The sequence below is a fragment of the Anneissia japonica genome, unplaced genomic scaffold (assembly GCF_011630105.1).
Source record: "Anneissia japonica isolate Jap-2015-1 unplaced genomic scaffold, ASM1163010v1 scaffold288026_len309160_cov177, whole genome shotgun sequence".
NCBI classification, from domain to species: domain Eukaryota; kingdom Metazoa; phylum Echinodermata; class Crinoidea; order Comatulida; family Comatulidae; genus Anneissia; species Anneissia japonica.
In genome coordinates, this window is record NW_022732402.1 from 285475 (window position 1) to 299891 (window position 14417).

Consider the following 14417-nt stretch of genomic DNA (forward strand, 5'->3'; position numbering starts at 1 on the left):
CAATCATATATATATATATATAGGAATGAAAAAATTATCAAAGGAAAGTCGGTCAATTCACATTTCAATGTAATAGACACAAATAATTGATAAAAGCAACAGGACAAACAATGTAGGCCCGTTAATGTGTAGATTCTAAATAGACACAGAAATTTACTCACGGATGGAACAGCGAATCTCCTTGGTGACTCCCTTCCAAATCCGATTGAACTCAGGCCTACGAGCGTTCGATCTGATCGACACATTGTTGATCGTTGTAGCTGCTTACAGACGACGCTGCTGCTGTTGCTCAGGTACCAGAAGCTCTTACGAAAAGCTCTGGCGGAACTAAAAGCAGTAGCTTTAATAAACAACATGATTTGGTAGAATGTAAACAAGCACATCCGATAATCGTTGATGTTTTGCTTGATGAGACAATTTCTATTGTCGAATGAAGAGCCAGGTCCGACCTTTGTAGGCCTAATATTATTTTCCATTGCATCGTGCTAAGCACAGCGAGTACTGCTGTACAGACAATAGCAGTTCTTTATGGAACGCCGTTCTTGCATTCTGGTATAGCATTTCATTCGGAACATTTCATTTACTGTAATCTGCTGGCCCATTTAACATCATGTACTACTTTTTTGTCATTACTTATTCTGCGCAGTAAACCATTTACGCACTTTTATTCGGCACAATCAAATTCGGCGTATTTGATTTGGCCATTCACCATTAACGTACCATGCCAGGGCCTACAATCGCCCGATGAAGACGAAAGCTTAAGAAAATGAATAGTTAAAGTGGTGCATAAGCCACAGTTTGACAGAGATGACTCGAGTACGTACTCTATTATTTCAAGTCATCACATTTTATTGACAATTTTGAAAGGCAGAAAGTTAAATATTAAGCAGTTATTTTAGGTCTTACATTTTGGGGTTTTTCATGGGCGGCGGGAATTCAAGCTTTGTTTTATCAGGAAATAATCATCCAATTTACCGAATGCCATTGTCGAATACCAAATTGCTGACAATTTACCGAAACCAGTTTGCCGAATTTCAGTTGCACACCTAATAGGCTAATCCTAAATCCGAGTGTGCCGAATTTCATATTGTCAACTCCTCTTTGATTAATATCAAAAGACTAATACATCCTGAATCCAAATGTAATGTTAAACGGGTCGAATGTAAAAAGAGGTTGGTAAAAATTAATATTTACTGAAATTATGCATGATAAATTAGGTAATAAACTGACCAAGTGGTTCAAATGTAATAAACTTCTCTTAAATATAAGTAAGACAAATTAGACCAATGTTATATTTTGGACCAGGCAAAAAAAGTTGAAAGTACTTTCGTAAAACTCGAAATCAATGATACATTAGTAGAACGAAAGGATAATGTTATGTTCCTAGGTATTGTGTTAAATGAACGCCTTTGCTGGAAGAATCATATCAACTATATTTCATGAAAATCTCTAAATCAATCGGTGTTTTGTTCGAACAAAGTCTTACTTCCTCAATACTTAAAGCAACGATCTTACCTAATATAAAATATGACAACATTATTTGGGGAAGTACTTACAAAAGTAATCTTTACTATCCTCAAACATCAAAATTGTGCCGCTCGATTAATTACCTCATCACAATTTAAACAATTTAAAGTGCTGGGCCATTGTTCCTAAACTTAAAATTCTTGATGTTTTTAATGTTAATAAGATAACTATACTGTGTTTTATGTACAAGCAAGTGAAAAAAGAGTTGCCCATTAGAATGCTCGGTTTATTTGATGAGAATGTTCGAAATAAAGAGGATATTGAATATAATCTCCGTAAAAAAAGTTACTTATTACCTCCCTAATTTAGACTAACTCTTTTATAATATTTAATGAACCTAAACCAATAGAATGAGTTGGTAAACGAATCAAATGTATTACACATTGTGTAACTTCAAATCAAAATTTAAACAATTTCTGCTCAAATGTGAAGCAAAACTTAATCATGAGAATTTAAACATATGTACAACAATGACTGTTTACCTTTTTTTAGCTGTGTTTATGATATGTTTTGATTGTTTTGCTCTAAGTTTTGTTAAATAGGGATTACAGAGACAAGCCAACTCAGGCTTCTATGTAGTCTCTCGACCAAAACTGCTTTCTATTTATACCTTTGTTTCAATTGAATTGATTTTGTTCTTTTGTTTAAATTCAGTTGTTTAATTTGGTCAATAGATAATGTACTTTGAATGAATAAATATAAAACTAATAAAAGTACTTCGTACTTTTCTTGCATAGTTGAGACTTGAGAGATTTAAAATGCGTGACTACACCAGTTGGCTGGGGAAGGGTATGGCCCGGAGGGGCCCACCGGGATCCAGAGGCGGAGAGCCCCGGTGGGTTCCATGGGCCCCTGACGCTCCGACGATCAGGAAGTGTTTGTTCATCAATACCGGGTACGGTAAATAAACAAAAATATTTTTAATAATGCCACGTCCAATTTGAGTTTCAATGTCATTACGTTTAATTTTAGCACCCAAAGGTACACAAACATTTTATTACTAAAACAAACAAAAATGAATAGGCATAGCCTACTGATCAATTTTAGTAACGCGTCAGTGAAGAATTAAGTACTATATTCACGAAAATACTGTCTAATGACTCAATTTACTGCATGACCGTTTTTATATTTTAAATAAAACCAATTTCTTCTAATTTTAACTGCATTTTCCTCTAAATTTGTGATAAATTCGTTATCACGCATAGACCTGTGCTGAATGCGTGACAAATGCGTGATCACGCATGTGTTTCAGCTAAAATGCGTGTTTTATCCAAAATCACTTTGAAATGCGGGACCGTCCCGCACGATGCGAGACGGTTGATAACTATGTTCTAGTAAGCCTATATGTATATTCACAATTCATAAAATAATAATACTTAGGCCAACTGTTCTCTGAATTTAAAGATTTTGATCCATGTATTCTCAGTGCACATCAGTTTAAACAATGGCGTATCTAGGGGAGGGCGCGGGGGCGCACGCCTCCTCCCCCCAAAAAATTACTCGCGCCCACCCCCCACCCAAAAAATCACGGTCAAGTAGTTAAAAATCACCATATTTTGCGAATTAGCGCCCCCAACTGATCATCGAGCCCTCCCCCGCTTTACCTTCGCGCCACGAGCGACCGCTCACCGGTCCGCGCGTTCCTCCACGCTTAAGTATGTGGAGGTACCGGCAGGCGCAAGTTATTATAGGCCTATTGGGTTTTTTTGGAAGAGCTAAAAGACAGAATTTTTTTAAATAATTAGAATGTTTATTTGTACAAAAAATATAAGGCTACGTAGAATGTTCATTTGTATAAAAATAAATATCTTATTATTGAAAAAAAAAAAATCTTAAAATAGGAAAAAGCAAATTGAATACCAAGACGCGATTCGAACTTACAAGCTCAAATTCCTTAGAATACATCCTTAACTGACCGCGCCATCCATGCAAAGTGCCATGTTAGTAGTAATGACAGTAATGTACAGTCCCTGTTTTGTTACCTTTGTGTCCAACTCCCAAAAAAGGGCGATGAACGTTTGTTGGAAATCACCTCTAGTTTATGTGTACAAAAATTTCCTGCACGTCCGTTCAAACTGGCGACGCTGGACGCTTTTAAAGTTCTGGTAACAAGAATAAGAACAGCAGTATACGCTCTGGAGGTCAGCGCGTTGCGCGGACCCAAAAAATGAAAGCAGCAGAGACAGAGTGGGGGTGGGGTATACGATGCTACCCCTTTATCTTTTCCGTATTATGTTTACATATAAAACACAAGAACAATAATCAGCAAAATCAACTCTTAACAACAAATAACTATAAGTACAACAAAGACAAAACAATAAACTGAAAGCATGGAATAGCTCTATAAGCCAAACGTGTTTCAACATGCGTGGCAAAACCTATATTAGGCCCTATTATACAAGTATTGTAATTCCGCTACCATACCAAACATAGATCACATATGTATTCTAAAAAGACACAAAGAACATTGTAATAATGAGATATGCTGCTGGGTCTACAGATACTTGGCGCCCAAAATGGCAATGAAGGCTAAGACAAGACCAAGATTGTTTCTGAGTCCATTATTGCATAGATCAGTTGAGCAATAGCAAAGCTCCGCGGAATCTTTTTCAGAAGCATGACACTCGTTATTTGCCAGTCCCTCTCTTATAGAAGTGCAACCACGAAAGGCAACCTCTCCAATAACGCCTTTCTGGAAAGAAAGCAACAGAAGCTCAAAATTAGTATTCAACACACACAACCATGACCCTATGTTGATGTGACATTTAAATAAAACACAGTAGTAATAGTTTTTCTGTAATTAAATAACATTTCATGACCGACTCACTGATGTGTACAGAATACATTCACAACTGTGCTTTTGAGCCTGTCACAAAACAGTACGGTATTCAATTCAAATTAAAATTTTATTTCTGGATGAACCATAAAATATACCTATTTTAAGATACACTTACACTTACTCTCCTCTGTGTGAGTAAAAAAAAAAACTTTTTATTTGCTTAATTTGTATTTTATTATGGAGGCGAAATATGTTGGAATTATTTTATAGACCTACTATGTGTATGTGTAGCTTAATTTACTTGGTTTTTTTTTTTTTGTTTTTTTTTGTTTTTTTTTATTTTGGGTTCATTCTCTATGTGTATGGATTTAAAGATTTGAAAATAAAATTGCATTGGCTTTTTAAAACTGCAATATGTAAAACAATGTTCTCGGTAATCGGACGCATAATACTAGTCCAACCGCTATATTAAACTTATAAGTTGACTTAAATACTGTATTCGCTTTATTTGAAATTAGAATGATAAATAAATCTCTCGGTAATCAGTTCATAAACATTACGTTATTATCTTACCATAACCATCCATGACATAACAAAGGGAACACGACGTTATTAGGCCTACAATCTTCGCGCACGTATGTTGCAGGAACGGTCGAACGTTACATACTTGTGTCATTAATTTCTACTTCGTATTTATGTTTCTACAAAATAACGTTTTCAACACCAAAATGTAACATTATTATAACGTTCTTACAATATAAGCTGGTTATTTAGTTGAAAATTACTTTATATTATAAATACGTATTTATCGTTGTACAAAAAACTGTCAGGTCATTAGCTGATAATAATAAATTTAAGTATTTTTACTTTTTTTTTATCTGTGTATTATATAATTTAGGCCTAACATCGCGATATTTCAATATATTTTAAATGAATATTTAATATTTTGGTTCATTTACTATAGTTTTACAGATTTTATGCTTGGCTTTATAATAAACATAAAATCATGCAACTCTAAGGCGATGGAATATTTTACGACTGAAAATTTAAAAATGTTACGTAATAAATACCGAATTGCTTGTTTTACCTTAAAAGCATATATCTTTTCCCTGTAAAGTAATGATGTTTAACAAACTACATTATTTTGTAGTTTATTATGTAGTTAGGCATCGTATTTGAAAGGTTTCTTCTTGCTAGGCCATGTAGCAAAGCCTTATGCTTTTTTGGGCTCGTCACTCTTGGATGTTCCGCGTTTCTTTTTTCATTTTCATTAATATTCCAATTATTATCTTATGTGTTGTACAATTGGTAATAATTAATTTGTAACTTATGAACAACTAAAATTTTACTCCGTGCACTCGCCTTCCTCCACCACCAAACCGCCTGCCCATAAATTGCTGAAAATTTAGTTGTGAGGCCTATAATGTGTGTATGTAAGCCTATGTGTTAATGTGTGTGTGCATTCTATTTATTATCCATTTTTTATATTACCTGTGAATAAGTAAAAATAATTTTAACCCGATTTAGCCCTTGATAGAACTTGCACCAGGCAATTAAATAAAATTGATTATACTTAAGTCATATATTAATTGATTAGTTAGACAATTATTATTAGTGTTTACCATGGATTTAACAACGACCTTCTACCATGGGTTAAAAATCATGCCTCATCGCTTAATTTTTCATGCATCGAAACGTTTTCTGACCGCTGGTCTACAATGTTGTAGTTTTTAGTGTTAACAAAGCTTGAATTTATCACTGTGTTTACGTACCCCACAGACTTTACCTATTGCACATGTCGTCTGAATGGCTTTAGAAGGGGTAAAATCATCTTCTCCGCAGCCAGAAAAACTTGTACAGCTGTGGCATGTATAGCACTTGAGAGCGTTAGCTGAAAATTCGTTAAACAAGAAATATTTCCTATAAAATAAACGCCGCAACATCTTTAACTTATTCTGGTTTGTATTTCCAAACTTAATAAATTAATGCATTCTTGAGAATGACTTACCATCTTCAATGCATTTCTGTTACGTATGGCACATTAACATAAAAATAATAGCCTACAGGTACAGGAATTAGTACGACTGGTGTAACAATAGCCACTGAGTTATTTACACTCTGGTCACAGGATTATAATAAGCAAAAGACATACTATACAGTACTGAGTACATTAGAAATGTGGAAAGTATAAAAATCATAAACCAGTGTAATACAGTATAATTCGCGTAGGCCTACCGTATGTAATGTTTACATTGGCATATCTGCAACGCTGGCGGCGCTCTACCCTGGTAGGCAGAAGATTTCGAGGTACCGTACTCGCGCGAATAAGCGCCCGGGCGCTTAAAATATTTTTTTGCACTTTCTGAGGGGCGCTTATTTAAACGGGGCGCTTATGAAAACAGAGTGGAAATCGAGGGGTTCTTATGGGGATTTATTAAATTCAAGAGGCACTTTTTGAATGAAAAAAATATTATGTAGGGACATTACGAATGGTGGTGCGACGGAAAAGATAATCGTCCAGAGAACATGGCTCATGACAAGAATGCTGCGAATATTTAGACCTACTTATTACAGCAGAATAGCAGATGCAATTAGTGTTGGTGGGTAGTGGTTAGCTTGTTGGCCATCGGCCGATTGAGATTAGCAGGATCATTGTAGGTTTTCTTGAAAACTCGGATGGGAATTTGCTAAAGGTGCAAATTGTCGGGAAAAGAAAAAGAGGAGTATAGGACTAGGCCTAGACAAATATGTAAGAAGAGCAAAGTAGTAAATATACTGTCTGTCCAGGAATTGGAGCTCTCATGTCCAAGAAAAATATCCTCATTTTTATATTGACCTAAGAAGAATGTGATTCCACTCTGCAGCTCAGATCATGCCAACAACCACAGTCCCAGGATTGATTGGATTATTGACTTGCTAAAAAGAAAATCACTTTATTCAAACGGGTCGCTTATTCGTGCGAGTACGGTGTGTGAGAAATGCATTGGAAATAGGGATACAGGTTATCTTTTATTTTGTTGTGCCAAAAATATGAAAGCTACTTGGATGCAATTCAGTGGCGGATCTAGGGGATGAATATGGTGGTTAGCCCCTTCGTTTAGAGTGAAAAAAAAAATAATGGTCACTCGTCTTGTGTGTTTCTCGTGGTACTCTAATAAAACATACACTTTCTATTTTAAGTTTACTTATTTTCAGATGCCACCTAAGATCGTCCAGTAGTCTACTAATTCTAAAAAAGTCTCCCAAAACCACCCCCCGGTCGGGCCTTAAGTGTGTTTTTCTTTCGTTCTAACTCACAGGCCGAATTGCTGTCTATGTTTCTGTTAGCGTCCATCGGGCCACGGGAAAATGCGGTTGCGTCGTGTATAATCAGGTTCTTGGCCTAGCACTTGCCAACATCCGAAGAGATAAGACGAAATTGAATTTTAAAAAATAAGTAAAAATATAAAAAATATAATTTCGTAGATTTCTACTTTTTTGTTGTATAATAAGCCAAGCATACGGAAACAGGGTCCAAGCATACGAAAACAGAGAACCTGTCTATATACGAATACAGAGACCAAGCCAAAGTGCGCGTCTGCCTCTATTTAGTCCCTCTGTTCCCCCCCCCCCTAATTTTCGCAATCCTGGATCTACAACAAATTGACTTCGCATAACCACAGAAATTCTACAACAAAATACAACGTTACTTTACTAATTTCAGGGCTCTAGTATATTTTTACCGGCGTCTTTTACACTCACCTTAAATTGCTTAAGTCTTTTTACTGCTATTTGTGATTGAAATAAATTGAAATTTAAATGGAGAAGACTTCATCCAAAACTTTGTATTGAATGAAGACTTTGAAACAAAGATTTAACTACTGTACCGTCGTACTCAGTCAAGACCGGTTTACTATAATCAGTATAATCATAATATGACGGTCCATTAGTCCAATGCTTACGGGAAGCAAAGTATGCTAGAATGAGTAAAGTTGTAACTGCAAACTTCATCACGTACTGAAAATAACCGGAATATAAAAGCAGTATTAACATAACAATATAGGCTTACATGCCCATCTATCTGAAGCGTAGACCCTTATCACTGCGCCAAATTATTTTTGAAAAAAATAAAGAAATAAAATGATAAAACTGGATTGAAGAGAAATGACCAGAGATCAATTGTTTATATCTCAATAAATTCATCTTTTTTACCCTGACGCAGAGACAGTATTTTGGTATAGGCCTACCTTCTTCCACGGCCCTCAAATGAATTTTAATAGAAACTGGATTGCTGTAAATAATACAAGACAAAGACTGGACAAGATGCAAAGTTAAGCTCACTTCTCCACAATAATATACGGTATTGTATATACCAGTATTATATGATATCTAATGTTACCGACATTTTATCAGTTAATAATTTCACAGTTGCTCATTATGTGCCTATTATCTTAGGATTTCATCTTTTTTTTTTATTTCTAAAAAGATATGTTGTATGTTGTACAATACATACAAAAACAAAATTTACTGAGAAAACTTGTCGTTGCAGCTCATTCAAAAAAAAAAAAAAAAAAAAAACACATACAAAAAAAAAAGAACAACAAGACATGGTAGTAGTAAAGCATTTATTTTTATACATATGTAATACCAGTATTAAAATCTTGTTTAAGTTCGTAAATATTTGAGTTTGTACTACAAACTAGTATTTGGTAAAAATTTAAAAAAAAATGTTATTTCTAGAGCAATTTATTTCTAAAACTAAATATTATAGTTAACCTGTCTAAATGCATCCTAATTTTTAACTTTCTGTATATCCAACTTGTAACATTTCCTACAAGGAACTAATAACATTACAATTAAAGAATAAATGTATCTAGGTTTCTCTTTCATTTTTGCAGTACAAGCATAATTTTTAGAACCACCAATCGTGTACAGAAAGGAGTTAGTACTTAAGATTCTATTTTAACAATCTATATTGAAACCACTGTAGTGTTGTATCGGTTGTAGATTTGAAATTTATACGATGCCAATCTTCAAAAGTCAATTGAGCATTCAGTATCAAATTTACAACACAATTTCAGCCTAGGTTTAAAAACACATTATTATGTTTAATACTTTCGTCATATAATATTTCTAAAGCCTCTATTCTGAGTAAAAAGAGCTTTTAAAGTGAAAGGAAAAAAGGTTCTCAAAAATAACGGTCGGTTTAATTTAAAGCAATTAATCATTCCATTATATTGAATACAATTTGATTGAACGTTTAATATTTGCTTAAATTTTTCAAAACTTAAAAAATTACAGTTCTCACCAAGCAGATTATTCACGGACCTTATTCCAGTTTGCATAAAACAACATATTTGTGTTTGATCTTAAATCAATTATTGAACAAAAGTGGTTCGGTTAAACATTAATGTTAGGAATATGACCTTTTTATAATCTCCCTATCCTACAAGAACATCTTTCCATAATAAGTTATCAATCTATGCCGCTAAAAGGTGCTGATATCTTTGGCCGAATTTACAAATTCTTCAGGCGGTTTTTCAGTTATATAAGACACTGTTAAAGTATATAACAACAAATAAAATAAATAAAAAACACAGCAGTGTAACATCGTCTTAATCACTATATGATAATAATAAATATTTGTTAAAATTAGTTTGAAACGTAATGATAGATTTTCCTGCTTTGAACTGGTCATTGCGTCCATTCTATAATCGTGGACCTGAGACGGAAAACAAATTCTGAAACTTTAAGTGTATGTCAAGTTGGTAAGGTTTAATGAGACTACGCAAATTTTAATGTGAAATTTTGCTGGGTTTTTTTTTAATACAGGTAATTATTTTTTATTTAAAAAATTGAAAACGAAAGATACTATTTCTAGTTTATGTATTAATTATGAATATTGAGAATTTTAAGTTTATGTCAAGTTGATAAGATTAAAAGAGACTACACAAATTATAATGTGAAATTTTGCTTGTTTTTTTTTTAAATAGAGGTATTTATTTTTTTTTTAAATTGAAAACGAAAGATATTATTGGTAGTTTATGTAAATTATGAATATTAAGAATGTTGAGTCGTTTAAAGATGGGTCCAGACGGTGCACGATAATGAGAAAATGTAATAATTCGGACGGCCCGTTTAGTTACTTTGTATAGCTTGGCTAAATTGGATGGATAGTCAGCAGTCCATTTTAAGTTGCAATAAAAAAGGTGAGGTTGTATAAGATTATTATATAACATGAGAAGAATCTTTGATGGGAATACATATATATCTTAATTTACTAACAATACCAATCACTTTTGATATAAAAAAAAAACTATAATTATGGTGATTGGGTCACCTTAAGTGTTCTTGACTATAAACGCCAAGAAACAGTGTATGATTTTTTTCGCTCTATAATCCGACCATAAATTTCAATTGCATGATTACGAATGTCAATTTTTCTTTGTTTAGTATGAAATAATTATATATGTATTTTTTGTGCGTTTATAGGCTAAATAAGTTTGTTGGAGATGAACCAGTCAGTAAATAATTTCAGTTCAGCATTAGAACAGAATTAAATATGTTTTAGATAGATCATTCACAGAGAGTAAGAATAAGAGAGTTCCTAATAACAGGGTCAACTGGCCCACAGCCTCCACCCTCCGCGCGCTAGCGCCACCCTTGTTACCGTGTTGAATCCAATTTGCCCTCGATCTTACTCTTTGACCTTTGTCACTGTTATTAGATTAGAGTATTTTCTTTGCTTGGCCTAACCTAGCCATATTTTGTACATTATTATGGTCAGATATTCTAAGATTATTTATTTTAGTTTCAAGGCGCACTATTGTTTTTTTTTTTCAATGCCTTTTTGACATTTTGCATTCTCTTTTCTTTTTTGGTTCAGATCTAATAGCGATTCCTCTAAGTTCAAATAAGAATGTTTCAAAAAAGAACTGGTCATTTAAAATGAATTGGAATTTCAAGCGGGCTTATTTTATGTATATTATCTTTACGATATATAGTGAAGCAGCATATCCTTCTAGTATTTCTTTAATTGTATCATTCACTAGTGATATATATTATAGGCCGAAAAGGAGAGAGATATTAATTTTTAATAATGTTTAATTTAATATCTGATATTACCATAGAGTCTAAAAATATTTCCAAGCAAAGATGTGCATATTAAAAAATTACGTCATTTAAGCAATAATAAACGGGCATTTAAACTTTGCGTACAGAAACTAGTTACAGCTAGGTTCAACCTAAATTAACATGAAATTCATGAACAATCTTCGCATTCAACCTATAAAATTTACGCAGGTTTGAAAATCTGTCTAAATAAAATACCTAAAGAATAGCTTAAGTCATGAATTACTGCTTAAAGATATGTTAAATTACGTTTAGTTTAAATTCTAACCGACGAAGTCATGATAAAGTGTGCTGTAATTTTGAGATGGATCCATGCTAGTATTCAATGATTTTATTCTCCATTAATGTCTGGCGACCCTACAAAATATCGAGTCCACCCATGTTTGGGTCGCAAACCATAGTTTTAATACATCTATAATTACGTTTAATATGGATAAAAATTAAAAAGTTAACTTACACACTTCTCAGAACGGCTTTTCTTTTTAAAGCTGGCTTAAGAGTGACAATAAATCGATCAAGTAGGTCTATGCATATTGAATGTTGTTGTGCGTAAGAAACAGAATGCACAGTAATAGTTTCTATTGGTTGAACATATAATGACGTCGTAAACGATAAATCATACACATCTCATCATTGGTTGTTTAAGAACAATTATAATGCACATAAATAATTAGTTGCATAGTCAAACTTCCGTTTTTCTTCGCAGCAGCACAGTAGTGCATCATCGGTTGCCTATAGGTTCCAGGCGTTAAACTGTGTTACTTAGTGAATTCTGTGAATAATCTTTATTGCGCTTAGTGCGCCTCACATCAAATTTAGTTTGCGTCGCATTCACCATTTCTTTTTATTTTCATTCAGTCTCTAAATCAAAAAAGTTAAACATATTTTTTTGTTTATAATATACGCAATTCTCAAGCTATCCCTAATAACGTACACACGGGGCTAGCGTGGTCAGGCAAACTCTCACAATGAAGTTGCTATTGTTAATTGGAGTGAATAGTTAAAGTAAGTCACCATTTAGGCCATACTGATTATATTAGGCCTAATTTAATGAATACGCACGCTCAAATACACTACCACTTGAGGACAGAATATCGAGCTAAACTCCACACACTGATGGTTGATGCAAGTTTGCGACAGTATTGTAAAGAAAATGTCATGGATGTTTTCTTTAAATGCTCTGCACACTGTGAAATTCGTTCTGAAGAGAATGCAAAACTTAAATTTGTCCTTCAATGCATTGGTTATAATCATATTTGGGATCTATTTCTAAATGCAGACAATGATACTAAAACTGCATTTTACTCTTGGGAATGTAAACTTCACATTCAATGATCAAATTCATTTTATATTTTTGATAAATTCTGCAAAGCTAATGTTTAAAGAAAGCCAACCTGGAAAAAACGCTCTGATTTGGCAAAAAATCAAGATAAAAACCAAATTACTTTGTTGTATGACTGTGTATGTACTGTGTGTAGGATGTATGACTTTTTTTTTTTATTGATTTGTATTGTTTGTATTTAAGAGTTTAATTATGGGAAAGGGCTTTACAATTTTGTTTCTATTTATAATTTTTAAGTTTAAGAGTAACGGATAGAGACGAGGGTTACTATTATGGTAGTTTACATCTGACATTACATTTTGAGTGGAGTTGAATAGCTTGGTGGTTAAGATGCTTGCCTTCCAATACTATGGTTCTGGGTTCAATTCCCATTAAAGTAACATAATTTTTTCTCACAACCAAAACAACTGTGCTCCCTCCCTAAGCCTCAAAATGAGACTTAGTTTATGTAGAGCATCTATGTTTGTCTTGTAGATATTCCACTGTGAATAGTGATTACGTTTAGTGTCTGGCAATCCTTGGCCTTCGGCCTAAAACCATTTATTCAAAAATATTTTATAGGGGGAATTAGATACTATACTATCATTCAAAATTCATTTATTTTTAGATTTAAGAAATTTAAAGAGGAAATTTGCCATTCAATGTACAAAAAATAATTTTCGCTTCACAATTGGTTTGTTTTTGATTTGTATGTTCTACTATCTTGACCACGTTTTATTGTAGGGAACAATTGAAATGACGGGCATCCATGTAAGAAGCGGTTGTCGTAACATGATTGGTCTTTTTTGCTGAGATATTATGAATATTTTGGGGTTTCTTATTTGACTCAATACTCAATACTCAATACTGTAGATTTATTTGGTCATATATACATGTACAATACACATACAATGAAATTCGGTCTGGTTCCCTAACCAAAAATACGAAAATTCAAACTACGATCTTGCTTTTGTTTTGATTGTTTGGTTTTACTGTATTAGTTAAGGCTGTTGATGTGTATGTTGTTGAACGCACTGCCAAATTGACAAGCGCCACTTTCCTAAAAGTGTACGTTCAAATTAATACGCTATGAACCATAGAGGTATAATAAGAATATATTAAGCCTGAAGGTGGCGCTTTACTACGACGGCCATCTTGGATGGTACACATACATAACTCTGCATTGCTGCGCCACCTTGTCAGCACTCTAGTTGTTTAATAGCTCTATGCTATAAACTTAACTTTCCCATTGCTGGCGCTGTCGAGAATGAGAAAAATAAATAACGTTGTGGCAAGTTGACAGCGACCAGCAGCACTTCCGTTACTATACTATGGAACGCCAAAATGGCAACTTTTACATTTGATATTCAAGCTTATTCTTATTCTTATTCTTTTATTGCACAATAGAATAATCTTGATGGGAGGGCCTGGTCTCTAAAGTAAACTTAATTACTATAACAATTGTTTGAGAACCACTCCCATCCAGTATAAAAAAAAACATCATTAAAATGTAAGATAAAATATAATAGACCACACATCACAACATCAAGCAAAAAGCAAGCAAAAAATAAATGCAAAAACAGTCATTAAACGCAAAAAACAAGGTCATCACAATTACCATTTAAGTACAGTAATAACAATAATAATTATAATTATTCTACAAAACCTATTGTTATAATA

General features: G+C 33.5%; 2 protein-coding genes across 3 annotated transcripts in view; both read right to left on the reverse strand.

Annotated features, from left to right (window-relative positions):
* The window catches only part of LOC117115662 (protein rolling stone-like), a 3756-nt gene extending 3267 nt beyond the window's left edge, over positions 1-489 (reverse strand). The window contains exon 1 of the mRNA XM_033259555.1: positions 162-489. Within this exon, the coding sequence (XP_033115446.1) occupies positions 162-476 (315 nt within the window). The 5' untranslated portion in view covers positions 477-489. The remainder of the gene's footprint in view (positions 1-161) is intronic.
* A 3430-nt stretch (positions 490-3919) lies between these two features.
* LOC117115659 lies at positions 3920-8299 on the reverse strand. 2 transcript variants are annotated; one of them, XR_004446586.1, is made up of 3 exons: positions 6315-6442; positions 6079-6197; positions 3920-4219 (listed from the first exon to the last, which is right to left on the reverse strand). XR_004446586.1 is itself a non-coding variant. In XM_033259553.1 (3 exons), the coding sequence occupies exons 1-3, from the start codon at positions 8294-8296 to the stop codon at positions 4022-4024; spliced, it is 441 nt and encodes a 146-aa protein (XP_033115444.1). In that variant the 5' UTR covers positions 8297-8299; the 3' UTR covers positions 3920-4021. The 2 variants fall into 2 exon arrangements, 1 of the variants encoding a protein (XP_033115444.1); XM_033259553.1 differs by lacking the exon at positions 6315-6442 and adding an exon at positions 8173-8299.
* Between the last annotated feature and the right edge of the window lie 6118 nt (positions 8300-14417).

Coding starts and splice junctions, on each gene's coding strand:
- LOC117115659 (XM_033259553.1), bottom strand. CDS start 8,296: ATGAAGTTTGCAGTTACAACTTTACTCATTCTAGCATACTTTGCTTCC. Junction 6,198..8,172: donor GGTCTTGACTGAGTACGACG/GTACAGTAGTTA, acceptor ACGAATTTTCAG/CTAACGCTCTCAAGTGCTAT. Junction 4,220..6,078: donor CAATAGGTAAAGTCTGTGGG/GTACGTAAACAC, acceptor CTTTCTTTCCAG/AAAGGCGTTATTGGAGAGGT.